This window comes from Simochromis diagramma, unplaced genomic scaffold, assembly GCF_900408965.1.
Source record: "Simochromis diagramma unplaced genomic scaffold, fSimDia1.1 OVJJ01000768.1, whole genome shotgun sequence".
Classification (NCBI taxonomy): domain Eukaryota; kingdom Metazoa; phylum Chordata; class Actinopteri; order Cichliformes; family Cichlidae; genus Simochromis; species Simochromis diagramma.
Genome location: NW_024387035.1, coordinates 306,997 through 333,827, shown reverse-complemented (window position 1 = coordinate 333,827; position 26,831 = coordinate 306,997). Strand labels below are relative to the sequence as shown.

At 41.9% G+C, this 26,831-nt stretch overlaps 1 protein-coding gene across 1 annotated transcript; it reads right to left on the bottom strand.

Moving 5' to 3' along the window:
• Nucleotides 1–4,295: 4,295 nt before the first annotated feature.
• LOC120740757 lies at nt 4,296–17,055 on the bottom strand. The gene is made up of 11 exons (XM_040043231.1): nt 17,012–17,055; nt 14,232–14,360; nt 11,555–11,866; nt 8,837–9,100; nt 8,474–8,728; nt 8,142–8,390; nt 7,753–8,010; nt 5,858–6,160; nt 5,495–5,764; nt 5,290–5,373; nt 4,296–5,165 (listed from the first exon to the last, which is right to left on the bottom strand). The coding sequence occupies exons 3-11, from the start codon at nt 11,842–11,844 to the stop codon at nt 5,099–5,101; spliced, it is 2,040 nt and encodes a 679-aa protein (XP_039899165.1). The 5' UTR covers nt 11,845–11,866; nt 14,232–14,360; nt 17,012–17,055; the 3' UTR covers nt 4,296–5,098.
• Between the last annotated feature and the right edge of the window lie 9,776 nt (nt 17,056–26,831).

Below are 26,831 nucleotides of genomic sequence, written 5' to 3'. Positions count from 1 at the left end.
TAGTAAAGAAACAGGCCTGTAATTTGTGAAGTGGCATCTATCCCCGGTTTCATACAGCGGCACAACTTTAGCTATTTTCATTTTGTTTGGCACTTTTCCTGTCTGAAATGATAAGTTGCAAATATATGTTAGAGGTCCTACAATTCCTTCAATGACCTTCTTGACGATTTTCATGTCAATATCATTACAATCAGTAGATGTTTTATATTTATACATGTGTACAATGTCAATTATTTCTTTTTCCTCCACTTTTGTGAGGAACATTGAGTTCCTATCAATCAGGTTTTCACTACAGTCCACTGATGGCAGTGACTCAGGAATTTGTTCTGCCAGTTTTGGTCCAATATTTACAAAATAATGATTAAAGCTGTTGACCTTATCAGCAGTGTTTTCCTAAAATTCCTAATATTCCCCCGTTGACACATTTTATGTGTCACATAGAATGAAAATGCTTCACCACATCTACGAAATTAAAAGAAAAAGGTTAGTCATATTAGACCTCAACAATTCTCCTCTCGAGTATCTTTGCTCTGGGCCTGCAAACCTGTATTAAGAAATGAAATCAGTTTAATTATCATGTCAAATCTGTTGAACTTCTGGCTCCGCCCAGAGCCTGCATCCCCAGAACTACCTAGAAACAAAACACGAGTGTTAGCATGAACTTGACATTTGAAAACCCCATTTTTCTTTTTTTTGCTCGTGTTTACCTGCAATACCGCGTCCTATCACAGGCCCCTACCGGTTGTGCTCTCTTTTTAATACGTTACTATTTTAAAGGGAAAAAACACCTGGACCAGTGTTTGTTATTCCATAACTGTATTTTAATGTCTTACTCTACCATTCCCCTATGTAATTCCTAAATATTGTTTTGGTTCTGACTATTTTCCTCTATAAGATTTAATTGACTTCTACAGTGGCCTGCTATGGTTAATGGTAACACGAACCAAGCAAACATCAGCAAAACCCAAAATTCGCAGCCAAAGGGTTAAGTCTGCCGCTCCACACTCTCAGGTGAACCTACAGTCTCCCCCTCCCGTCTCGCTCATCCTCCTGCTCCTGCCAAAAGCAAAACAAAGTAAAGCATCCACCCTTTTCTTACTGGCGTGGTGAATTGTTTGTCAACATTCACTAATCCTAACCTTGGTCCGGTCTTTGTCTGTGTCAAGTCAGTCGACACTTCAGTCCACATCGTCAGTCCAGTCACACATTCACTCACACGCATTCACACGAGATATTGCTGATAGTGGAGACGCACAACCTATTCCAGTCTCCATCACCAGCAAGATCACGTCATCATTTTTAAAAGAAAAAGCAATTGTTTATGATTTTGGACTGGATTGACTCACTGCAATCCTTTTAGACAGGAACTCACACACTGATCGGGTTCCCACAGGCAGCCTTCCATTGTAATCTGGAAAAGCTCACCTTATATTTGCTGTCACGAAAACGTTTTAAAGCGCTGTTAATTCAATCTTGCAGGCCTGCTTAGAACAAAAATTAGAAAAAAGAGAGCTGATTATTAAATCATCAAAACACAAAACATCATCACCATAAGGGCAACGCCTGACAGGTTTGTTCTAAGTGCACCGTTACAAATATAATGGGCCCAGTTCTGGACATATCCATGTATAGAAAAACTCCCTCTGTTGAAAACAGGAAAGCAACCCAAACCTAACTGGCAGAATTAACCTATCACTAAAACAAAAAACCCAAATCTGCCAGATTAATCACAGAAAGGTTTTTGCTTACTAGTCTAGCAATATGTTGTGGGAAATAGAACTTCGGGGCCATAAACGTTTTGCCCTACTCCTGGCTTAACTACTACTTACATGGTCTGAAATCAGACTTAAAAAATCACTCCCTCTGTTCATTTTCCCCACATCAGATTTTAGTGGTTGTGTCCTGGACAAGTCTCACAGTGTTACTGGAGGCCAAGATAATGCCATCCAGAGTAAGAATCTGGTTAGATAAAGCTGAAAAAGGCTCCAAATCAAAGTACCATTATACTTTTCATTAGTCTCCAGGTTGATGATTATAAACAGAATTATTAAAGTTTTTATCATTTCAGGCTGAAAATCAACATGAATTTGGTTTGAATCAAAGAAGCTCCTTTAATGTGTGTCATTAAAATCCTCACACAGACTTAAAAAGGCAACATTAACATTAAAATAGATGAATGAAACTTCAGCTGAGAGCTTCATGCAGTCATCCTCAGCAGTTCATAGCAGCCACAGCTCTTTATTATGCAGCTTTGAATTAAAGTGACTGAAGTGTCAGAGTTTGTGTGAGAAGCTGCTTTATGGACAGCTGTGCACACGTCTTTATTATTTCTCCATAAATCAAACACACAGGTTTGTCTGTACATGATTTAAAGTGTGACGTTGTGCAGTTAAAGCTGTTTGTGCGACACTCTGACCTCCTGTGAATGAAATAATGAAATAATGAAATAAATAAATATTTTCTACATATTTCAGACATGAAGCAAACCTTTGATTTCTTACATGTTCATGGATGGATGGAGGTGTATAAACTGCTTCAACATCCCACGTCTTCTGATTAAATATGAACTGTGAACAACACGTAATCATCTGTAAATGGTTTGAGGCACACTGAGGCCACCTACAGGGCAGATGGGGAACAGCAGGGATCAGAAATCATCTGAGATGTTAGAAGTTAAAACAAACAGACTTAAGATGGCTCTAAGTGATCAAAGTTGATCTAAAACAGAAGATAAATCCAAAGCAAAATCAGATTAATGTGTATCATTTCCAGTTACAGTATAAAATATAAATATAAAATGACTTTGTCCTGATATATAATAAAGATGTTGTTGTTTTTGAGCCCCTGTATTAAAAGTAGTTTAAAGTCAGCTTGAGTTTGATGTCTTTATGTCAAAGCTGCTCATGATGTTGAGCTGCTGATGGAATAAAAACAGTGAAAAATCTCCTCAATATAAAAGCATGTAGTCCAGACTTAAATGTAGCCTGTTGTTAGCTGAGGTGCACACACAGTGTTTGACAGTGTAAAGTGTGTGAGAGGGCTGCTGGTGGATGAGCAGGTGACCATGTGCCACGAGGTGGAGAGCAGCTGCTTTGATTCTGACCCGGGCCACGTCCCCTTTCTCTCTCCCTCGCTCTCACACTGCAGGCCTACTTGTTGTTCCTAGAGTATTTAAAAGTAGAATGGGCGGGGCCTGGCGCCTGTGGCCCGGCTGGCCCCCTTCCAGGGGGTGGGATGCCCTCAGGCCTCTGGGCCTGAAGCTCGGTCCCCTCTGGCACAGCTGGCTGCCGGCAGAGCCTGCGAGCACGCCACTGCAACCCCCTCTGGCCTCTGCTCCGTAGCTGCGGGGTGACCTCTCCTTTGGGGCTCTACTCAGCTCTTCCCAGGAGGGTGGCACGGTTCCCCCCCTGTGGTGGTCCTCCTCGGGCCCTTGTACTCTGGGGCCTCTGGATGTCTGGAGTTTTGATCTCCTCCATACCTGCTTCATGCCCTGGAGGACGGGGCTGTGGCTCCCCACACTCCCTAGCAGATCGTTACATGGAGAAACCTTTGGAATGCAAGCATGCTGATCCACACAGGTGTACACACAGGTGTACACACGGGTGTTCACAGACGCGGACTACAGCTTTCTTGGCTGCTGCCTCAAAGCACATTGTGCGCTGTCTATCTTGCGTGCTGCACAATATCGTTTATTATTTAGTATCTACTGATATCTACTGCTAGCTAGTTTATTGTGATGGTGCCGTTTTTCTTATTATGTTGCTCTTTGTTGTTTGCTTTCTCTTCTGTTTTTTTCTCCATACAGGTGACCCAGGTGTTTTGTTTTTTTTGTTTGTTTGTTTGTTTGTTTTTTCTCTCTTCCCCCCCTTCTCACCGTCTCTTCTCCCCTTTGGTTTTCTTTCTCTCCCTCTCTTTCTTTCATTCTTTCTCCCTGTCCTATCCTCCAGTCATGTCTGTCCCGTTTGTAGCAACTGAAAATAAAATAAATTCATAATTATAATAAAGGTCAATCAAATGGACCAATATGGCAAGGCCATGATGATCCACTTGGTAAAATAAATCCGCTTGGCATCTTTCTTGGCCTTAAGACAACAATTCTGAAATAAAAAATAAATAAAAAATAAAGGGGGTAGAAAACTGGGCGACACTTGATGGTTTAAACATGTGAGAAGCAGTAGGAGGACACAAGTAGTGATGTTACAGGGAAGAGAAGTTTCAAACAATACAGGCAAATGATCAGAAAAGACGACATCATAAATTTGAAGATTATAAACAGGTAAACCATGAGACAACACCAGAGTGTGTCCATGTTTATGAGTGGGACCAGTGACAGACTGCAACACATTAAAAGCATCAAGTAGGTTTAAAAAGTCCTTTGCCAGTGGTTTAGTAGGACAACACACATGAATACTCATATCACCAGGACTAAACTTTGTCCTACTTTGTCATTATTCCAGCCAAGAACTCAGAGAAGTCATGAACAAAGTTGCTGTTATATTTAGGTGGACGGTAGATCAGCGCACAGAGAACAGGATGACCCAGCTCAAACATATTCAGGTCAAAACTGGAGAAAGTGACAGGTGACAGTTGGCGAAAAGTATTTCTGTAAACTGTGGCCACTCCTCCACCTCGGCCCGTCCTCGGTGAGTTAAAATACGAACAGTTTGGCGGTGACAGTTCTGAGAAAGCGCTTAACTCACCGTCACTTAGCCAGGTTTCTGTCACACAGAGGAAATCAACATGAACGTTTTATTTGCTAACGACCGAGCGTTAACAAGGGCGATCCTGGTAGGGTCCATCAGACCGGTGACAGCCATCCAGGGAACCTGTTTCAGTGGCCACAGATTCTGCGGATTCACTGCAGCGAAGACGAGGTGAGAGAAGGCGGGGACGCTGGATCTCCTCAGCCGAGCCGACCACAGGTGCCGATAGATTCTTACTTAAATTAAATTTAAATTATATTAAATTGCTTAGTATGAAGCAATTGCGAGAGTTTTTACTGAGACCATAAAACTACATCTCCCTGATGATGACGACCATGATGATGATGACGACCAGGAGGATGATGATAATGATGATGGTGATGATGGCGAGTGCTTCACCAGATCTCAAACTGCGTGTGCTCCTTGAAGGCTGCTCTGTGCACGATGTTGTTGCTGAAGAGTCTACAAAGAGACCAAAGCAGAGAGAGCAGACGTCACTCACACAGAACAACATGAATCCACGTGAGCTCAGGCTGTGAATGATTCCTCTCAGAGTCTGAGAAGAAACTCCTTCATGTTGGCTCACCGCACACAGTGGATGGAGGGGTTGATGGAGAGCAGCTGCAGTAACACGTCGGTCGAAGCATCAGTGATCTGATTGTGACTCAGACTGTAACACAAACACAACATGTGGCTCTAACTGATCGCTGCACATTATATTACTGTAGTGTGTGTGAACAGGCTGATGGTTGTTGGTGCCTCCCACAGCAGGATCAGTGTGTGACACTCACTCTAGGACTTGGACTTTGTGCAGATGTGTGATGAGAGGGAGCAGCAGCTGGTCAGTGAGCTGACAGTGACTGAGGTCCAGCTCTGTCAGCCCTTCACACGAGTCCAGCATCTGGACCAAAGCCCCGCAGACCCTCTGATCCAGCGTGCTGTGACTGAGATCCAGCTCTCCACCCAGGGCTGTACACAGGGACACCGCCCGCCTCACTGCGTCCCTCTCACTGTTCACAGGAACCAGAGACAGCAGCTGGAGGAGGACAGTGTTACTGACTCTAAACAGGACAAACAGAGAAACTGTCAGGATGCATCAACACCAGCGTGAACAAGGTTCTCTCTGGTTCAGACTCTTCGGTGGTCTTTCCCACCTGAGGCGGACCCTGTGGAGGACAGGAAACAGCAGGTCCAGCACGCTGTCCTCCACCTCACAGTCTCGCAGGTCCAGCTGTGTGTCCCGGCTGCCCCGTGTCAGGATGGTGGAGACGGCCCTGCAGTCATCAGCAGTCAGACTCAGAGGCTCAGTCTGATCCTCCTCCGGTAGCTCCACACAGGAGGAGCAGGACAGATCCAAGCTGTGCTGCAGAGTCCTCAGCAGGCCTGACGCTGCCTCCTGCTGGACGTCACAGGCAGCACAGCAGTGGATGAACCTCAGCAGCTGGTTCCTGTCAACACTGGAAAGAAACGCATGGAGACAGAAAATCTAAAATTATAGATGCTGCAGACAAACTGCTGGCTCCAATAAAATGTGTTGATCTTTAAAACTAAAGGATTTTAAGAACAGCATCTATGAACTAGCAGCAGACACATTATTGTAATTAGATGTTGGATTTATGCACAGCACTCATGTTATTAAGACAAAGTCACACTGAGCCCAGTTTCCCTGCTTGGGCTGATTGTGCAGGTGGATGTTAACAGATAACAGCTTTAAATGAATAAGGACTCAGTTCATCTGGTAACTCGTTGTTCATAATTTACTGCATTTATCAGATTAAAAGCATCATTTGTCAGCAGTGATGAAGAGTAAATGTCTCCTTTGTGTCCAGGAAGCCACAGAAACACAGCATGTAGCAGATTATTTTAATGGGTCCAGTTCAAATGTGTCTGCAGACAAACTTGTGATTTCCAGCCTTCAGCTTGTTGTTCGAGCAGCTGATAAAAGAAGCCCAGGAGGTGTAATGACAACACTTGATAATAACTATAATTAATACAATTAAATTGTTAATTCGACCAATTTTAATTCACTAAGATTAAAATGACAATAACGCTGATGATACCATTTGATAAAACCACAAATGAGACACAAATCAGAAGCAACAAGTCGGAGGCTGCAGTTTGGGAAACACTGAAGATCACCAGAAATGTTTGGGCCTCATTTGTAAACTTCACCAAATGATTTCCAATAATATATTTTTAAACAATTATCTGTAGAATTAATGAGAAATTGCAAAGCTGACATTTGTAAACTTTGTAAATAATTCATGAATATTGTGTGACATCTAAAAACAGGACGGCTAATGCTAAGCTGCAGTGTGTTCAGCGATAAGTCGGCCCTTAAAAAAAAAAGAAACTTTTGATTAGTCTGAATTTCTTTGTTGTTTAGTAAAGTTTGTGTTGGATTAAAATACAACAAATGGCTCTCACTGTTGCCATGACAGCGGGCTAATGCTAAAGAAAAGCTTGTGTGAAACAGTCGGGGGCGGGGCATCTGTGATGAAACCCTCGATGATAAGCAGTGAAATAAACATCTGGTCATCATTAAAGAACACATACCATAGTGATAACATGTTTGTGTCATCAGAGTGTAATTATCGTCTCTTTCCAACTATGATATATAAGATATGAAGCTTCACCACATGGTTGTTCGTACATGTCGCCACTATGAGCGCCACTATCAGCGGCTCTGAATTCTTTTCCAGGAAAACTGAATTCAAAGCCGTCTTCAAACCAGCTTACTGTCTGTAAACATCACCATGAACCAGTTACTGTTGGATCCTGTTTCCTGTTCCGTGTTTGCTACGGTGACCCTGGGTTGTTAGACAGGCGCCCACTAATAAAATGTGTTATTATTACTGCTCTACCTTTAAATGATGTTCACTCTGCCTGCTGTTTGAAACTTTCCTTGTAGTTTCTTGTTCGACTGTTCATGTAATCTGTTCCACACTAACAGTAAAATGTTAGCTTGTTTTTGAAGCATTGTTACAATAAAGTGTGTTGTTCAGCAATCACACAGTGCAGCACAGAGGAACGAGCTCTAATATCGGACCTGAGACGAGAAACGCTGTCCAGCATGAGGAGGATGGACTCTACTCCCCCTGCTGGTATGGAGGTCCACAGCAGGTTCAGTCTGACTCCGTCTCCGTGTCTGAGGATGAAGATCAGAGCAGCACAGTCCACTGAGTCCAGCTGTCTGCAGCTCAGGCTGATCACATGACCGAGTGACCTCAGCAAACTGGGAACAGCGTGACTGTCGTGAGCTCTGTAGAGCTCTCTGATGGAGCTCATCACAAAGCTGGGACTGGGCCTGAAAACAAAGAGTTTATTTCCAACTTTGTTTAAAGGATCCATGAAGTGCTGATTAAAGATGAGACAGCATTTCAAATCCTCCTGATTAATCAGCAGAAACTGTGTAAAAGATCAAACCACATTCAGCACCTTGTAAACACAATCCTGTCCAGAAAGGGAAGCAGACGTGTGGTCTCCTCCTGTAAGAACAGGTTCTTCCTCAGGTCCACAGTGATGGTCTGAGCCGACGGCTGCTGCAGCAGATAGTGAAGCAGCTCCCAGCTCAGGCAGCAGGAGGTCAGGTCTCCACCAACCTTACTCAAGAAGGACAACGTCAAGTCCTTGTCCTGGGTTTCATGGAGGAGAGACAGGAGCTGCTGGAAGCTCTCTTCACTCAGTCTGCAGAGATCATCAATATAAAATAAGCTTTGAAGTAAAAATCGACATTTTATTTGTCCTGTGATGTTCAGAAAGACATTTACTTGACTGTCAGAGGACCATGATGGAGCAGCAGTGCAATGAGACCCTGAGCAGGGATGCAGGTCTCAGTCAGGTCTAACCGTCCGACTGTCCAGTATCTCAGCAGGGAAGCCAAACTACTGACGGCCCTCAACAATACTCTGTGTGATGGTCGGGCTTTCTTAGGCACAAGAGAAAGCTCTTCAACAGCCAGCCGACGGGCCGCTCTGCCTCTTCTTACCCACTGAGACAGCAGCAAGGACATGTCGATGGAAAGCCTGAAGAACGAAGAGACGAAAGAGCAGAAATGATGAACACCAAGAACTAAAGATTCACATAGAAATGATGTTAGAAGAGCAGGAGAGAGTCATGGTTTCACTTCCTGCCTCAGACTGTGTAGTCGTGTTGTGTGTCTGAAGAGCAGAGCGCCTCCTCTGGCAGACATCTTGCTGGGTGTGAGGATGAGATCCACTTTAGAGCCGCACAGTTTGAGAACTCTCCCCACAGACCTGCAGCTTTTCCTGTGTAACGCTCCTGTTAGCAGCAGCTGGAGGCCCAGCAGCTGCAGCAGAGACTCCAGCTGCTGGGCCTCCTCTCTGGATCTCACAGACATGGATGTGCACACACTCTGGAAGAACTCTGGACCACAGCTGGAACACAGTGAAGATGGGATCAGAGAACATGCTGGAAACGTTCTGCAAATGAAACCATCATCACTTATTTACCTGAGCTGTGAGATAAAAGGCAGACACTGCAGCAAACTCCTCACTTCACTCTCTTCATGTGAGCAGCCTGTCAGCTCCACTTGTTTCTTCTCTGGTTGGAGTTTCAGCAGCTCCAGGAGGATGGAGGTCTTTCTCTCTGAGAGGTCTATGGACCAGACTGCAGGAGCTGACTGGAAAACTGACTGTAATGATGGAAGGACACTCAGACCTGTTTTAGTCTCACAGTCCTTCACATGGGAGCACAGATCCAACAGGAAGTTACACTGATATTGCTTCAGATCATCATCATCATCTTCATCCATGTGTCTCTCATGAAGAGGGAATGTCTGATATGTGCACACTGATGCTAACAGCTCCAGGATCTTCTCTCCTGTCTGCTGCTCTCTCTCTGCTGCTGCACAGAACAGACTCACAAAGATCCTGACTGCTGCATGACGATTCCAAACATCAACACTGGAACAATAAGAAGGAAACATTTAGAGATGATTTGATGTGAGCTGCATTGAAACAGCCACACACTGCTGATGCAGTTGTCCATGTGTGTCCTGTATATAATGAAACAGACAGTGTTGGGAAGGTAAGTTTTCAAATGTATTCCACTACAGATTACAGATTACATGCCCCAAAAGGTATTTTGTAACGTATTCTGAATACTATGGATTACTTAATATATTATCAAGATTTTACAACTACATTAGTGTCTCATTGCTGTGTGATTTATTACTATTACTGAAGGTTACTCACCAGACCAAAACCAACTCGACTTAAAATTGATTTCAAACCTAAAACCTTTAGTGAACAATTCAACAAATAAGAGTAAACTGCAATCAGTTACTGGTAGCAATAAAATAATCTTCTACGTCTTCAGCTCTGTCCACACCTGTACAGCTTTTTCTATGTGTTTGGGCCTTTCGTTCACACGTAAACGGCATTTTGAATCATCTAAAACTGAGATTTTTTAAACTCCTTTGCATTTACGTGGACGAGGAATACGGGGTTCATCACGCAGCGTCAAAACTTGTGCGTCTTTTTTCACGTCTTACTATTTGTGGTTTTTACACACTTACTCAGCAGTTACTGTCCCCCCATTTAAAGGCAGAGGCCTCATTATTTTATGTGTAAAGCAGATCCTCGTTTATTGCGGCAGTTAGGTTCTAAAAAATCCCGCGATAGGTGAAATCTGTACAGTAGTCAGCTTCATTTTTAAAGTTATTATAGATGTTTGAAGGCTGTAAATAACCTCACTACAAGCTGTACACTTTCCTCAGACAGGTATGAACATTTTCACTCTTCTCTCGCTTGTTTAAACACAAAGTTCAAACCTTGTTAGCAAAATAAGTCCAGTATTATAGAAGAAACCAAAGATCAAACCCTGTTTTCAGAACATGGGAACAGCTGCAGAGAGTTCAACATTAATGAATCAATGGTACAGAAGTAGACGAAGCAAGAAGAATGAGTCAAGTTTGACTCCTCTGACTGTTTGGCTTTGCTTAATGCGTCTTATAATCTGAAGAATGCGGTAACTTCTAGCTTCCTTTAGCATGTGCAGAAGTCAAACTTTTGGTGCCATAGTTAGCGTCTTCCTCAGCCTTGTGGGAGCTACCACAGGAGCCTCTGACGGTGCAAAAGGTTTCGTCGACATTGTCGTGTTTGTGGGGGAGAAAACCTACAAACATACAGCACTGCTAGCGATCGAGGATTTATGTAAATCTGACAAGCTGAACTCGTTCTGTACTGGACAGGAGACACAGCTCAAGGTTGATTGGTAATGGTCTGCAACAAATCAGGATGCACAACACAATGCGCTGTTAAAAAAAGAAAGAAAAATCTGCAGAATTGCACGGACCACACTGCCCATCAGGCTCCCGTCTTCAGGGCTGTGCCTGTAACACTGCTCATATTGCCTGACTATTAAAATAGTTTTCAATAATAATTTTTACAAATATTTCTTACAGCTCTAATGTGCAGCACAGAGCGCTCACACACATCTATTCATTCACTTCTTCACAGATGTTGATCATCCATTCATGTGCTCATGTTTGTGACTGATGAAGGCGCCATTCGATTGGTCCATTTAGTGTGGAAGAAGAGAGAAAGAGCGAATCAAAGGCCTCCTTTTATGTGAGTGTGGACAGAGACTGAAGCTGAACACAAAGTTTCCCCCACATTGTCACAGCTGTCATCTCTGACTGCAGGTTTAGCTTTCATCAAGCCAGCTCACACAAAGAAAGCCTGCTTATGATCAAGCTGCTTCACTCTTCAGCCGTCTGTACAATTATACAATTATATTAAAATGCATATACTGAAAAATGTTTCCACTGCTGACTTCAGGGAGCATCTCGTCTGAAGAATTAATCATGTAAAGAAGAATTCATGTACCTGAGCTGAGAGATAAAAGGCAGACACTGCAGCAAACTCCTCACTTCACTCTCTTCATGTGAGCAGCCTGTCAGCTCCACTTGTTTCTTCTCTGGTTGGAGTTTCAGCAGCTCCAGGAGGATGGAGGTCTTTCTCTCTGAGAGGTCTATGGACCAGACTGCAGGAGCTGACTGGAAAACTGACTGTAATGATGGAAGGACACTCACACCTGTTTTAGTCTCACAGTCCTTCACATGGGAGCACAGATCCAACAGGAAGTTAATCTGATCATCATCATCATCTTCATCCATGCGTCTCTCATGAAGAGGGAATGTCTGATATGTGCACACTGATGCTAACAGCTCCAGGATCTTCTCTCCTGTCTGCTGCTCTCTCTCTGCTGCTGCACAGAACAGACTCACAAAGATCCTGACTGCTTCATGATGATTCCAAACATCAACACTGGAACAATAAGAAGGAAACATTCAGAGATGATTTGATGTGAGCTGCATTAAAACAGCCACACACTGCTGATGCAGTTGTCCATGTGTGTCCTGTATATAATGAAACAGACAGTGTTGGGAAGGTAAGTTTTCAAATGTATTCCACTACAGATTACAGATTACATGCCCCAAAAGGTATTTTGTAACGTATTCTGAATACTATGGATTACTTAATATATTATCAAGATTTTACAACTACATTAATGTCTCATTGCTGTGTGATTTATTACTATTACTGAAGGTTACTCACCAGACCAAAACCAACTCGACTTAAAATTGATTTCAAACCTAAAACCTTTAGTGAACAATTCAACAAATAAGAGTAAACTGCAATCAGTTACTGGTAGCAATAAAATAATCTTCTACGTCTTCAGCTCTGTCCACACCTGTACAGCTTTTTCTATGTGTTTGGGTCTTTCGTTCACACGTAAACGGCATTTTGAATCATCTAAAACTGAGATTTTTTAAACTCCTTCTTTGCATTTACGTGGACGAGGAATACGGGGTTCATCACGCAGCGTCAAAAGTTGTGCGTCTTTTTTCACGTCTTACTATCTGCAGTTTTTACACACTTACACAGCAGTTACTGTCCCCCCATTTAAAGGCAGAGGCCTCATTATTTTATGTTTAAAGCAGACCCTCGTTTATTGCGGCACTTAGGTTCTAAAAGATCCCGCGATAGGTGAAATCTGTACAGTAGTCAGCTTCATTTTTAAAGTTATTATAGATGTTTGAAGGCTGTAAATAACCTCACTACAAGCTGTACACTTTCCTCAGACAGGTATGAACATTTTCACTCTTCTCTCGCTTGTTTAAACACAAAGTTCAAACCTTGTTAGCAAAATAAGTCCAGTATTATAGAAGAAACCAAAGATCAAACCCTGTTTTCAGAACATGGGAACAGCTGCAGAGAGTTCAACATTAATGAATCAATGGTACAGAAGTAGACGAAGCAAGAAGAATGAGTCAAGTTTGACTCCTCTGACTGTTTGGCTTTGCTTAATGCGTCTTATAATCTGAAGAATGCGGTAACTTCTAGCTTCCTTTAGCATGTCCAGGAGTCAAACTTTTGGTGCCATAGTTAGCGTCTTCCTCAGCCTTGTGGGAGCTACCACAGGAGCCTCTGACGGTGCAAAAGGTTTCGTCGACATTGTCGTGTTTGTGGGGGAGAAAACCTACAAACATACAGCACTGCTAGCGATCGAGGATTTATGTAAATCTGACAAGCTGAACTCGTTCTGTACTGGACAGGAGACACAGCTCAAGGTTGATTGATAATGGTCTGCAACAAATCAGGATGCACAACACAATGCGCTGTTAAAAAAAAGAAAGAAAAATGTGCAGAATTGCACGGACCACACTGCCCATCAGGCTCCCGTCTTCAGGGCTGTGCCTGTAACACTGCTCATATTGCCTTACTATTAAAATAGTTTTCAATAATAATTTTTACAAATATTTCTTACAGCTCTAATGTGCAGCACAGAGCGCTCACACACATCTATTCATTCACTTCTTCACAGATGTTGATCATCCATTCATGTGCTCATGTTTGTGACTGATGAAGGCGCCATTCGATTGGTCCATTTAGTGTGGAAGAAGAGAGAAACAGCAAATCAAAGGCCTCCTTTTATGTGAGTGTGGACAGAGACTGAAGCTGAACACAAAGTTTCCCCCACATTGTCACAGCTGTCATCTCTGACTGCAGGTTTAGCTTTCATCAAGCCAGCTCACACAAAGAAAGCCTGCTTATGATCAAGCTGCTTCACTCTTCAGCCGTCTGTACAATTATACAATTATATTAAAATGCATATACTGAAAAATGTTTCCACTGCTGACTTCAGGGAGCATCTCGTCTGAAGAATTAATCATGTAAAGAAGAATTCATGTACCTGAGCTGTGAGATAAAAGGCAGACACTGCAGCAAACTCCTCACTTCACTCTCTTCTTCTTCTCCCCATATCAACAGCTCCACTTGTTTCTTCTCTGGTTGGAGTTTCAGCAGCTCCAGGAGGATGGAGGTCTTTCTCTCTGAGAGGTCTATGGACCAGACTGCAGGAGCTGACTGGAAAACTGACTGTAATGATGGAAGGACACTCACACCTGTTTTAGTCTCATAGTCCTTCACATGGGAGCACAGATCCAACAGGAAGTCACACTGATAATGATTGTCCATGTGTCTCTCATGAAGAGGGAATGTCTGATATGTGCACACTGATGCTAACAGCTCCAGGATCTTCTCTCCTGTCTGCTGCTCTCTCTCTGCTGCTGCACAGAACAGACTCACAAAGATCCTGACTGCTGCATGACGATTCCAAACATCAAGACTGCAACAATAAGAAGGAAACATTCAGAGATGATTTGATGTGAGCTGCATTGAAACAACCACACACTGCTGACACACTTTGCAATGTTTGTGAGTTTAATCTGGATCTTTGCTGATTTTCTGTCTTCAGTAAAATGAAACTTTGATAAAATCAGAGTCTGTTTATTTCTTTGGAAGTCAGCAAACTCATAAATTGAGCAGAGGATCAAATAATTATGTCACTGCTGTAAAAAGGTAGAACACTGTGAGAACAGCTGTAATACAGTGTTGTATTATTCATGTACGTCGGAGTATTTGGAGAGTTTAGATTTTATATTTGCTATGGTCACTGAATCCTGGTGTTTCTTGGTTTAATGCAGTAACGTCTGTTTTCTACAATGTTTATATGACAGGAAATGCTGTTTGCGTTGGATTCTCTATGATGAAGGAGATGGCGAGCCACCTCTGAACCTCATCACCTCCTTAGCCTGAGCAGCTGCTCTGAGCTTTCACTGTGCCAGACGAGGAGGCCACGCCCCCTTTCAGCCTTCACCTGAGCTCACCTGTGTGAAAGCACAGCACCAAACAGCTTAGCTGCTGTGTTTCACTCAGGAGCACTTTGGAAGTGAAGCTGACTGGACGTCTTTACTAAAACTGACTGACTACAAACCAGAGGAGCCAACGACAGAACTTCCAAACTCTTCAACATCCCAGAGACACTTTCCTGCATCATCAGGTGACTCCTTGTGATGAGGGAGCAGCTAAAGTAGCCTCGATAGCTTCAATATCAACACTGTGTTTGTGACGTTTACAGTCGTCTGTGACGCTGTGTGAAATATTCACTAGTGTTTTGTGATCATTCACATTTGATTTGATAGAAGAAGTTTCAGCACATTGAAGTTACAGCTCTGAGTGGCTCCAGCTGCTCAGTGAGTCTCTTCCTCTCTTAAAGCCTCAAACTCACACTCTGGCCCTGCTCATGTAATATTCTGCAAACCTTCAGTGAGTTATGTTTGCACTGTGTGATCAATATTTGTATGTTCTGTATCACTTTGTGCGTTTTCCTTTTCCTGTCATGAAGACAGCTCAGACCTGCTGGCGTCTCCAGGTCCTGCTGAGCTTTCAGGTTATGTGATAAATGCTTTGGAAGTCATGGATGGGCCTCACTTTAGACCAGCTCACACAACATGCTTCACTAACAACCAGTAACTGTCTGAATTAACTCAGGAATATCTGTAACACATGTACAACTTTATAAAGTGTTCGTCCATCATTGGAAAAGTATCAGACTGCTGTCATTGAACATGTTATATTTGAGCCTCTTCAGCAAAACTTCATCATGTGTCTCCATGTTTATGAACGACATACTGAGGAGGAGCAATGCTTCATAAATGATGAAACAAGTATTAACTAACACTAATGCTGAAGAGTGTGCAGCTGTTATAAAGTGTTAGCAGCAAAACACTAAACATCAACAATGCAGACACACACAGAGGGGAACAACAACATCTACAACAGCAGCTTCACCTGCTGCTCACATCACACACGTGGAAATCACATATTTACCAACATTTTACAGTTAATTCATTTAGGTTTAGATTTGTTTACACTGAAAATTAGACTCAATTAATATTTTCTGGTTCAGAAAAGTCTTAAACACAAAGATTCACATGTTCGTGGCCACGTTGAGCCTCCTGTCAGTGTTTAGTTTCACCAGACTAGCTCTCTGTACCTGGCTATATCACCATGGTAACAGATGCTGAACACAGCCTGGTGTAGATCAGGTTATGTTCAGTGTCAGATTAAAATCAGCTGTAAGTGACACATTTTCTCTGAGTCTTTTATGTCCAGTCTGCTCTGAGCTGGAGCTCATGATAACATGAACGTCACTTTGATGTGGTGACAAACTCCTTCACCAGATTGTGTGTCAGAGCTGAATGCAGCGAGTAACCTTTCATGTTTAAGTGGATCGAGGTCAAAGTGTCACAGCTTTAATGTGCAGCTGTCAGCTTACAAATAAACTGCAGCACAGAGCGCTCACACACACATTCATTCATTGACATGTTAATGATCGCTACCAGCATCGCTTAGTCTCCTTTGATGCAGCAACAGTGTTGCCTGTGTTGTTATAGTTACATATTGTTTATAGCTCTGTGTCACCTGTTAATGTAACAATATTTCTTATTAATGGAGGTGAAATCAGTGGGTCTACTTTGTGTGGAAGAAGACAGAAATAACGTATGAATGGTCGTTGTGTGGATGTGGAGAAGAGAGGCCCCAAATGCAGGCTGAAGCTGAACATCCTGGATGACTCAAACTGTTTCCCTCTGCAGTGACAGCTGCTTGATGCTGTTTTGTTTTAAAGCCCATCAGAAACACATAAATACCTTAACAGCATAATTATTATTAATAATTTTAATGAAGCTTTTTCCCCAGGAGGTCTTAGTGATGCTGTAAATGTCACTAAGTGCAGTTTTATTCTCACAGACAAACTGTCACATGTTAAAAAACTGTTGAAGGTAAACGTTACAAATTTGTGGACTCGTTTCTATAAACTGGCTTCAATCAAGCAGCAACTAAATTGTCAAATAGAGCTAAAATATTTTCATGAATTATTTTCAGCACTCATTTATTGACAGACAGACTTTATTGTGTGAAGAACGTGTCGTTTACCTGAGCTGTGAGATAAAAGGCAGACACTGCAGCAAACTCCTCACTTCACTCTCTTCATGTGAGCAGCCTCTCAGCTCCACTTGTTTCTTCTCTGGTTGGAGTTTCAGCAGCTCCAGGAGGATGGAGGTCTTTCTCTCTGAGAGGTCTATGGACCAGACTGCAGGAGCTGACTGGAAAACTGACTGTAATGATGGAAGGACACTCACACCTGTTTTAGTCTCACAGTCCTTCACGTGGGAGCACAGATCCAACAGGAAGTTAATCTGATCATCATCATCATCTTCATCCATGCGTCTCTCATGAAGAGGGAATGTCTGATATGTGCACACTGATGCTAACAGCTCCAGGATCTTCTCTCCTGTCTGCTGCTCTCTCTCTGCTGCTGCACAGAACAGACTCACAAAGATCCTGACTGCTTCATGATGATTCCAAACATCAACACTGGAACAATAAGAAGGAAACATTCAGAGATGATTTGATGTGAGCTGCATTAAAACAGCCACACACTGCTGATGCAGTTGTCCATGTGTGTCCTGTATATAATGAAACAGTCAGTGTTGGGAAGGTAAGTTTTCAAATGTATTCCACTACAGATTACAGATTACATGCCCCAAAAGGTATTTTGTAACGTATTCTGAATACTATGGATTACTTAATATATTATCAAGATTTTACAACTACATTAATGTCTCATTGCTGTGTGATTCATTACTATTACTGAAGGTTACTCACCAGACCAAAACCAACTCGACTTAAAATTGATTTCAAACCTAAAACCTTTAGTGAACAATTAAACAAATAAGAGTAAACTGCAATCAGTTACTGGTAGCAATAAAATAATCTTCTACGTCTTCAGCTCTGTCCACACCTGTACAGCTTTTTCTATGTGTTTGGGCCTTTCGTTCACACGTAAACGGCATTTTGAATCATCTAAAACTGAGATTTTTTAAACTCCTTCTTTGCATTTACGTGGACGAGGAATACGGGGTTCATCACACAGCGTCAAAAGTTGTGCGTCTTTTTTCACGTCTTACTATCTGCAGTTTTTACACACTTACTCAGCAGTTACTGTCCCCCCATTTAAAGGCAGAGGCCTCATTATTTTATGTGTAAAGCAGATCCTCGTTTATTGCGGCAGTTAGGTTCTAAAAGATCCCGCGATAGGTGAAATCTGTACAGTAGTCAGCTTCATTTTTTAAAGTTATTATAGATGTTTGAAGGCTGTAAATAACCTCACTACAAGCTGTACACTTTCCTCAGACAGGTATGAACATTTTCACTCTTCTCTCGCTTGTTTAAACACAAAGTTCAAACCTTGTTAGCAAAATAAGTCCAGTATTATAGAAGAAACCAAAGATCAAACCCTGTTTTCAGAACATGGGAACAGCTGCAGAGAGTTCAACATTAATGAATCAATGGTACAGAAGTAGACGAAGCAAGAAGAATGAGTCAAGTTTGACTCCTCTGACTGTTTGGCTTTGCTTAATGCGTCTTATAATCTGAAGAATGCGGTAACTTCTAGCTTCCTTTAGCATGTCCAGGAGTCAAACTTTTGGTGCCATAGTTAGCGTCTTCCTCAGCCTTGTGGGAGCTACCACAGGAGCCTCTGACGGTGCAAAAGGTTTCGTCGACATTGTTGTGTTTGTGGGGGAGAAAACCTACAAACAAACAGCACTGCTAGCGATCGAGGATTTATGTAAATCTGACAAGCTGAACTCGTTCTGTACTGGACAGGAGACACGGCTCAAGGTTGATTGATAATGGTCTGCAACAAATCAGGATGCACAACACAATGCGCTGTTAAAAAAAGAAAGAAAAATGTGCAGAATTGCACGGACCACACTGCCCATCAGGCTCCCGTCTTCAGGGCTGTGCCTGTAACACTGCTCATATTGCCTGACTATTAAAATAGTTTTCAATAATAATTTTTACAAATATTTCTTACAGCTCTAATGTGCAGCACAGAGCGCTCACACACATCTATTCATTCACTTCTTCACAGATGTTGATCATCCATTCATGTGCTCATGTTTGTGACTGATGAAGGCGCCATTCGATTGGTCCATTTAGTGTGGAAGAAGAGAGAAAGAGCGAATCAAAGGCCTCCTTTTATGTGAGTGTGGACAGAGACTGAAGCTGAACACAAAGTTTCCCCCACATTGTCACAGCTGTCATCTCTGACTGCAGGTTTAGCTTTCATCAAGCCAGCTCACACAAAGAAAGCCTGCTTATGATCAAGCTGCTTCACTCTTCAGCCGTCTGTACAATTATACAATTATATTAAAATGCATATACTGAAAAATGTTTCCACTGCTGACTTCAGGGAGCATCTCGTCTGAAGAATTAATCATGTAAAGAAGAATTCATGTACCTGAGCTGTGAGATAAAAGGCAGACACTGCAGCAAACTCCTCACTTCACTCTCTTCTTCTTCTCCCCATATCAACAGCTCCACTTGTTTCTTCTCTGGTTGGAGTTTCAGCAGCTCCAGGAGGATGGAGGTCTTTCTCTCTGAGAGGTCTATGGACCAGACTGCAGGAGCTGACTGGAAAACTGGCTGTAATGATGGAAGGACACTCACACCTGTTTTAGTCTCATAGTCCTTCACATGGGAGCACAGATCCAACAGGAAGTCACACTGATAATGATTGTCCATGTGTCTCTCATGAAGAGGGAATGTCTGATATGTGCACACTGATGCTAACAGCTCCAGGATCTTCTCTCCTGTCTGCTGCTCTCTCTCTGCTGCTGCACAGAACAGACTCACAAAGATCCTGACTGCTGCATGACGATTCAGAACATCAACACTGCAACAATAAGAAGGAAACATTCAGAGATGATTTGATGTGAGCTGCATTGAAACAACCACACACTGCTGACACACTTTGCAATGTTTGTGAGTTTAATCTGGATCTTTGCTGATTTTCTGTCTTCAGTAAAATGAAACTTTGATAAAATCAGAGTCTGTTTATTTCTTTGGAAGTCAGCAAACTCATAAATTGAGCAGAGGATCAAATAATTATGTCACTGCTGTAAAAAGGTAGAACACTGTGAGAACAGCTGTAATACAGTGTTGTATTATTCATGTACGTCGGAGTATTTGGAGAGTTTAGATTTTATATTTGCTATGGTCACTGAATCCTGGTGTTTCTTGGTTTAATGCAGTAACGTCTGTTTTCTACAATGTTTATATGACAGGAAATGCTGTTTGCGTTGGATTCTCTATGATGAAGGAGATGGCGAGCCACCTCTGAACCTCATCACCTCCTTAGCCTGAGCAGCTGCTCTGAGCTTTCACTGTGCCAGACGAGGAGGCCACGCCCCCTTTCAGCCTTCACCTGAGCTCACCTGTGTGAAAGCACAGCACCAAACAGCTTAGCTGCTGTGTTTCACTCAGGAGCACTTTGGAAGTGAAGCTGACTGGACGTCTTTACTAAAACTGACTGACTACAAACCAGAGGAGCCAACGACAGAACTTCCAAACTCTTCAACATCCCAGAGACACTTTCCTGCATTATCAGGTGACTCCTTGTGATGAGGGAGCAGCTAAAGTAGCCTTGATCACTTCAATATCAACACTGTGTTTGTGCTGTTTACACTCGTCTGTGACGCTGTGTGAAATATTCACTAGTGTTTTGTGATCATTCACATTTGATTTGATAGAAGAAGTTTCAGGACATTGAAGTTACAGCTCTGAGTGGCTCCAGCTGCTCAGTGAGTCTCTTCCTCTCTTAAAGCCTCAAACTCACACTCTGGCCCTGCTCATGTAATATTCTGCAAACCTTCAGTGAGTTATGTTTGCACTGTGTGATCAATATTTGTATGTTCTGTATCACTTTGTGCGTTTTCCTTTTCCTGTCATGAAGACAGCTCAGACCTGCTGGCGTCTCCAGGTCCTGCTGACCTTTCACTTTATTTGATAAATGCTTTGTGAGGCATGGATGGGCCTCACTTTAGACCAGCTCACACAACATACTTCACTAACAACCAGTAACTGTCTGAATTAACTCAGGAATATCTGTAACACATGTACAACTTTATAAAGTGTTCGTCCATCATTGGAAAAGTATCAGACTGCTGTCATTGAACATGTTATATTTGAGCCTCTTCAGCAAAACTTCATCATGTGTCTCCATGTTTATGAACGACATACTGAGGAGGAGCAATGCTTCATAAATGATGAAACAAGTATTAACTAACACTAATGCTGAAGAGTGTGCAGCTGTTATAAAGTGTTAGCAGCAAAACACTAAACATCAACAATGCAGAAACACACAGAGAGGAACAACAACATCTACAACAGCAGCTTCACCTGCTGCTCACATCACACACGTGGAAATCACATATTTACCAACATTTTACAGTTAATTCATTTAGATTAAGATTTGTTTACACTGAAAATTAGACTCAATTAATATTTTCTGGTTCAGAAAAGTCTTAAACACAAAGATTCACATGTTCGTGGCCACGTTGAGCCTCCTGTCAGTGTTTAGTTTCACCAGACTAGCTCTCTGTACCTGGCTATATCACCATGGTAACAGATGCTGAACACAGCCTGGTGTAGATCAGGTTATGTTCAGTGTCAGATTAAAATCAGCTGTAAGTGACACATTTTCTCTGAGTCTTTTATGTCCAGTCTGCTCTGAGCTGGAGCTCATGATAACATGAACGTCACTTTGATGTGGTGACAAACTCCTTCACCAGATTGTGTGTCAGAGCTGAATGCAGCGAGTAACCTTTCATGTTTAAGTGGATCGAGGTCAAAGTGTCACAGCTTTAATGTGCAGCTGTCAGCTTACAAATAAACTGCAGCGCAGAGCGCTCACACACATTCATTCATTGACATGTTAATGATCGCTACCAGCATCGCTTAGTCTCCTTTGATGCAGCAACAGTGTTGCCTGTGTTGTTATAGTTACATATTGTTTATAGCTCTGTGTCACCTGTTAATGTAACAATATTTCTTATTAATGGAGGTGAAATCAGTGGGTCTACTTTGTGTGGAAGAAGACAGAAATAACGTATGAATGGTCGTTGTGTGGATGTGGAGAAGAGAGGCCCCAAATGCAGGCTGAAGCTGAACATCCTGGATGACTCAAACTGTTTCCCTCTGCAGTGACAGCTGCTTGATGCTGTTTTGTTTTAAAGCCCATCAGAAACACATAAATACCTTAACAGCATAATTATTATTAATAATTTTAATGAAGCTTTTTCCCCAGGAGGTCTTAGTGATGCTGTAAATGTCACTAAGTGCAGTTTTATTCTCACAGACAAACTGTCACATGTTAAAAAACTGTTGAAGGTAAACGTTACAAATTTGTGGACTCGTTTCTATAAACTGGCTTCAATCAAGCAGCAACTAAATTGTCAAATAGAGCTAAAATATTTTCATGAATTATTTTCAGCACTCATTTATTGACAGACAGACTTTATTGTGTGAAGAACGTGTCGTTTACCTGAGCTGTGAGATAAAAGGCAGACACTGCAGCAAACTCCTCACTTCACTCTCTTCATGTGAGCAGCCTGTCAGCTCCACTTGTTTCTTCTCTGGTTGGAGTTTCAGCAGCTCCAGGAGGATGGAGGTCTTTCTCTCTGAGAGGTCTATGGACCAGACTGCAGGAGCTGACTGGAAAACTGACTGTAATGATGGAAGGACACTCAGACCTGTTTTAGTCTCACAGTCCTTCACATGGGAGCAAAGATCCAACAGGAAGTTAATCTGATATTGCTTCAGATCATCATCATCATCTTCATCCATGTGTCTCTCATGAAGAGGGAATGTCTGATAAGAGCAGACTGATGATAGCATGTTGAGGATCTTCTCTCCTGTCCTCTGTTCTCTCTCTGCTGCTACAATGAAGAGATTCATCAACAACTCAGTTTGATCTGAGAGATTTCCTGATGACTGACAGAAACTGGAAGAAAGAAAAGGAAACATGATGTGATGATTTGATCTGAGCACAACAAACAAGCAGCACTGATACCGTCCTAGATTTGTCTCAGATAAATATCTCCAGCATTAAAAGTACATTAAAGCCATAAGGTCAGTACTACAGTTGGTTCAATTATTTCTATAAAGTAACTCGACTGGATTTTAAACCACAATTGAAGATCACATGAAAACATTGAGTGTTTAATAAGTAAAACCAAAGAGCATACCTGAGTGAGTGGATGTGGGGTAAACGGTGTAAGAGGAACGAGCTCGCACTTTGACAGACTCTGTGATCACAGTGAAGGCAGACTTTCACCTTCCTCTTCCTCTTCTGCAGGACTCTCACAGCTCGGTCATACAGTTGTGTTTCACTGTTGACTGGGAGGTGCAGCTGATTCTCAGTGAAGTCAAGTAAACTCACGTAATCCACGTCCACCTCACTCAGAAGAGAAATGCTCCACAGCTGGCGTGACAAGGAGTCACTCCTACAGTTGGAAGGTTGGTAGAGAAATTCATTAGTTCACATGTAATCAGCTGCTAAGAACTATTATTATATTATATATGATTATTTATTATTATTATATTATTATAGTCTATTTGTGTAGATTCATGCTGAAACCGAAGAACCATGTTCGCCTTTTTTCATGCAAAACTCCTAATTTGTGCAAAGCTGCCAGAGGCTTAAGAGGATTGACTCTGCATACGATATAAACCAGAGACGGGTGAGCTGATGCGAGTCTGCAGCCTTCAAGGTTTAGAAAGTAAATCTTAAACAAGTGTAAAATCTACATTCAAAATACGAACACATATAGTCAGCAGAGTCACCGCAGTTTGAACAGGATGTAAGAATCATTCTGTCTACAGAAATAACACCATATGAGACACATGTGGAGCTTCAAATGTTAGAGATCCTGCAGCTGGCTTTTGGGGCTGTGCAGGGCTCTCTCTTCTGGAAGATGATTGAATAAAAAGAAATATAAAATGTTTTGACCACTATGAGTCAGATTTTCTCTGTTCTATCATGGGGACAAAAGAATCGGGGTTTAATACTAATTTACCTCTTGTAGCAGTTTTTATCTCTGGTTATAAGGACAACTTTACCCTCCTAGGCTGTGGCGTCCACATATGGGGACATCACATTTTGGTTGCCTAGTAGGACTGCCACGATTAGTCAACTATCAAAATCGTCGACGCGTCGTTTGAAGCTTTGTAAGATCCCAAAAGACGCAGGAATAAGTAGCAGGATTTAAGAGTGTAATAACGGCCTGAAACAGAAGATGGCAGCACTGCATGTACAAGGATGCCAGCTGCCGTTAAACCCAGAAGAAGAATCAGCTGTGTCCCAGAATTCATAGCGCAGCCCAGCTCAGTTTCCAACAATGGCGGCAGCTAGTTAGTTTTAATATTACTCTTATTATTCTTTCTGGGTCACAAAATAAACGTTTAACATATTTTCAGGCGAGAATGTAGCTGTGTAAACCTCAAATATCTGCTCAGTTTATCAAGACACCACATATTTTCAAAAGCGCTCCGACGTTTTCGGAGACATCTGTTACCCACTAGCTCGATAGCTAGCCGGGGGCTAGGCTCACTAGAGCCGTGAGAACACCGGACTCCCGGCAAATCGTTTTCAAACCTACCGCCGTCTTTTGCTACTCAGGGTAAATATATATAAGTCACTTAGATAACTTAAAATGTTATTGTTTGGCTTTTTTTAGTATTTTATTTGTTCCTGAGTAAATCTGTTTGGCTGAGATTAAAGTTATAGTTTTTACACAGCTGAATAAACGTCAAGCAGACAGCTGATTATCAGAAGTGTGAGATGCTGGAGAATTTACTCCGGTGTCCTGTTATATTTTAGATAGCAAGGAGTTTATTAAACTTCACCGAAACAATCTGCAAACTTCATTAAAATTTAACAAACTATCATCTTGTCTTTATTTTTAGTTAGCAGAGACCTTAAACACTTACAGCTGTAAGCTAATGATAGTTATATAAGAGCAGATGCTGCTGGTGCAATAAGCTGTATGTTTTACGTCCAATGGATGATCATCTGATTAGTCGACCATCAAAATAATCGTTTGTGGCAGCCCTATTGCCTAGACAACAATACTAAGTTTTGCTCTTTCAAATGAACCACGTGGCTCAAAGGGGCACAATTGTTGTTTCTCATTTTGTTTTTGTACTCGGGAAAAATGCTGCTGTGTTCAGACACCAAATAAAGAGTTTTGTACATCATTACTCAATTGTGACTGTATAGTGTTCTACTATAAAGTCACAAGAGCAAAAAGAAATGTAAAATGAATGAAAGAGTTCGGGTGTTAGGAGGTTAATGGACTGATCATTGCTGACGTGTTTGGGTCTTGCTGTTTGGTTAGAAACTAAAAAACAAAGATACTTCTCTTAAATCTTAAAGGTTTTGACTCACTGTCAGCTTGTTTGTTGTGTTCAGGAGATGAGCTAATATTTATAATTCATTGTACATTAATGAGAAAACTGTATTGAACTAGCAGACTAACAACATCAAAATTTATCTAAAGACATTTTTGTAGAGGAAATCCTTATATTTATGTTTATATGTGAACTAGAGGGTGAGACATTTTGACTTAGTGGATTTTAACTGAACACAAGGTAACAAAGGCAGTATGTTTCTCATTGGAGAATAAAAGCTATACGTGTCTGCCTGATAACTCAGGAGTAACAGCTACAAATGAACACAGCATTAATCTGGGAGATAGGTCTGTTACTCTAACCTTACTTTGGGTTGTCTTTAGCACTGCTCATGGCCTCTGATCATGAAATTAACTTCACAATAATTATGAGACCATGGGTCAGTGTGATGCAGTGGTGCTAGTTTACAAGTTAAATGTGCTTCAGCTGAGACTGAAAATGTCTTAAATAAGTAAGAAAATCTCTCATTCAAATGACAAACGTCCAGGTAAAAGTTAGTTAGCTTTCTGGGATCCCCTCACCTGGATTAATATGTATGCACCAAGACTAAAGAATAATGTTACCAAATACCTAAAGACTACGTACAAACTTTCTGCTGTCTACAACTCACTGGAAACATGATGAAACAAAGCTGAAACAAATCCTTCTCACTACTATGTTTTCATTTTTCACTTTAAGAAAAACACATACTGATCTAAATCACTGAATGCTTTACATTTAAAACATTAAAAACAGATGTACAGAAACCTTTAACTTCAGATCTAAATGTTCTCACTTACCTTTGAAGTTTGCTGAGGCATCCCAGCAAAGGCCTCATTCCCTGTTTTGATACTGTTGTATCCTCCAGGTTCAGCTCTATTTTCCTCTCCTGACTCCGGCTGATTACATAGGCCAGAACACAGCAATGCTGAGGATCAAGAGTCTCTCCACTCACATCAATACAGTAGTCCAGTTTATCCAGGAGGCAGAGGCAGGCATCAGGTGACTGAGACTCATAGAGGCATTGACATAAGAACATTAAGTCCACTTCACAGTCTTCACTGTCACTACAACCTACAAAGGTGGTCACCAAGTGTTTGAAGAACCAGTCAGACGTGTCTCTGAGCTGCTGAGGAGGAAGGAGACTTTCTAACAAATCAATGTTCTTCTCATTCAACAGTCCACACAGGAAAGGGACCAAGTGTTTCATGTGTTTGCTGCCCTGAACCAGACACTGCTGTAGAACACATCTGGTCTTCTCTGGATCCTTTAAGACCCACAGAGCTGCAAAAAACTCCTGAACCGTGTAGTGGAGAAAGGCACACAAGGGTTTCTTTACAGTTGGGCTGATTTGAATCAGAAGCTTGCTCAAAATGGCCAAATTAGCACAGCTGTCTAGTTTGGGCAGTGATGTTAGGTTCACATTTTTCCCTTCTGTTGCACAAAAAGCTGCCTGAGA

Coding starts and splice junctions, on each gene's coding strand:
- LOC120740757 (XM_040043231.1), bottom strand. CDS start 11,844: ATGGATGAAGATGATGATGATGATCAGATTAACTTCCTGTTGGATCTG. Junction 8,729..8,836: donor ACACGACTACACAGTCTGAG/GCAGGAAGTGAA, acceptor TTCGTTCTTCAG/GCTTTCCATCGACATGTCCT. Junction 8,391..8,473: donor CATGGTCCTCTGACAGTCAA/GTAAATGTCTTT, acceptor TGATCTCTGCAG/ACTGAGTGAAGAGAGCTTCC.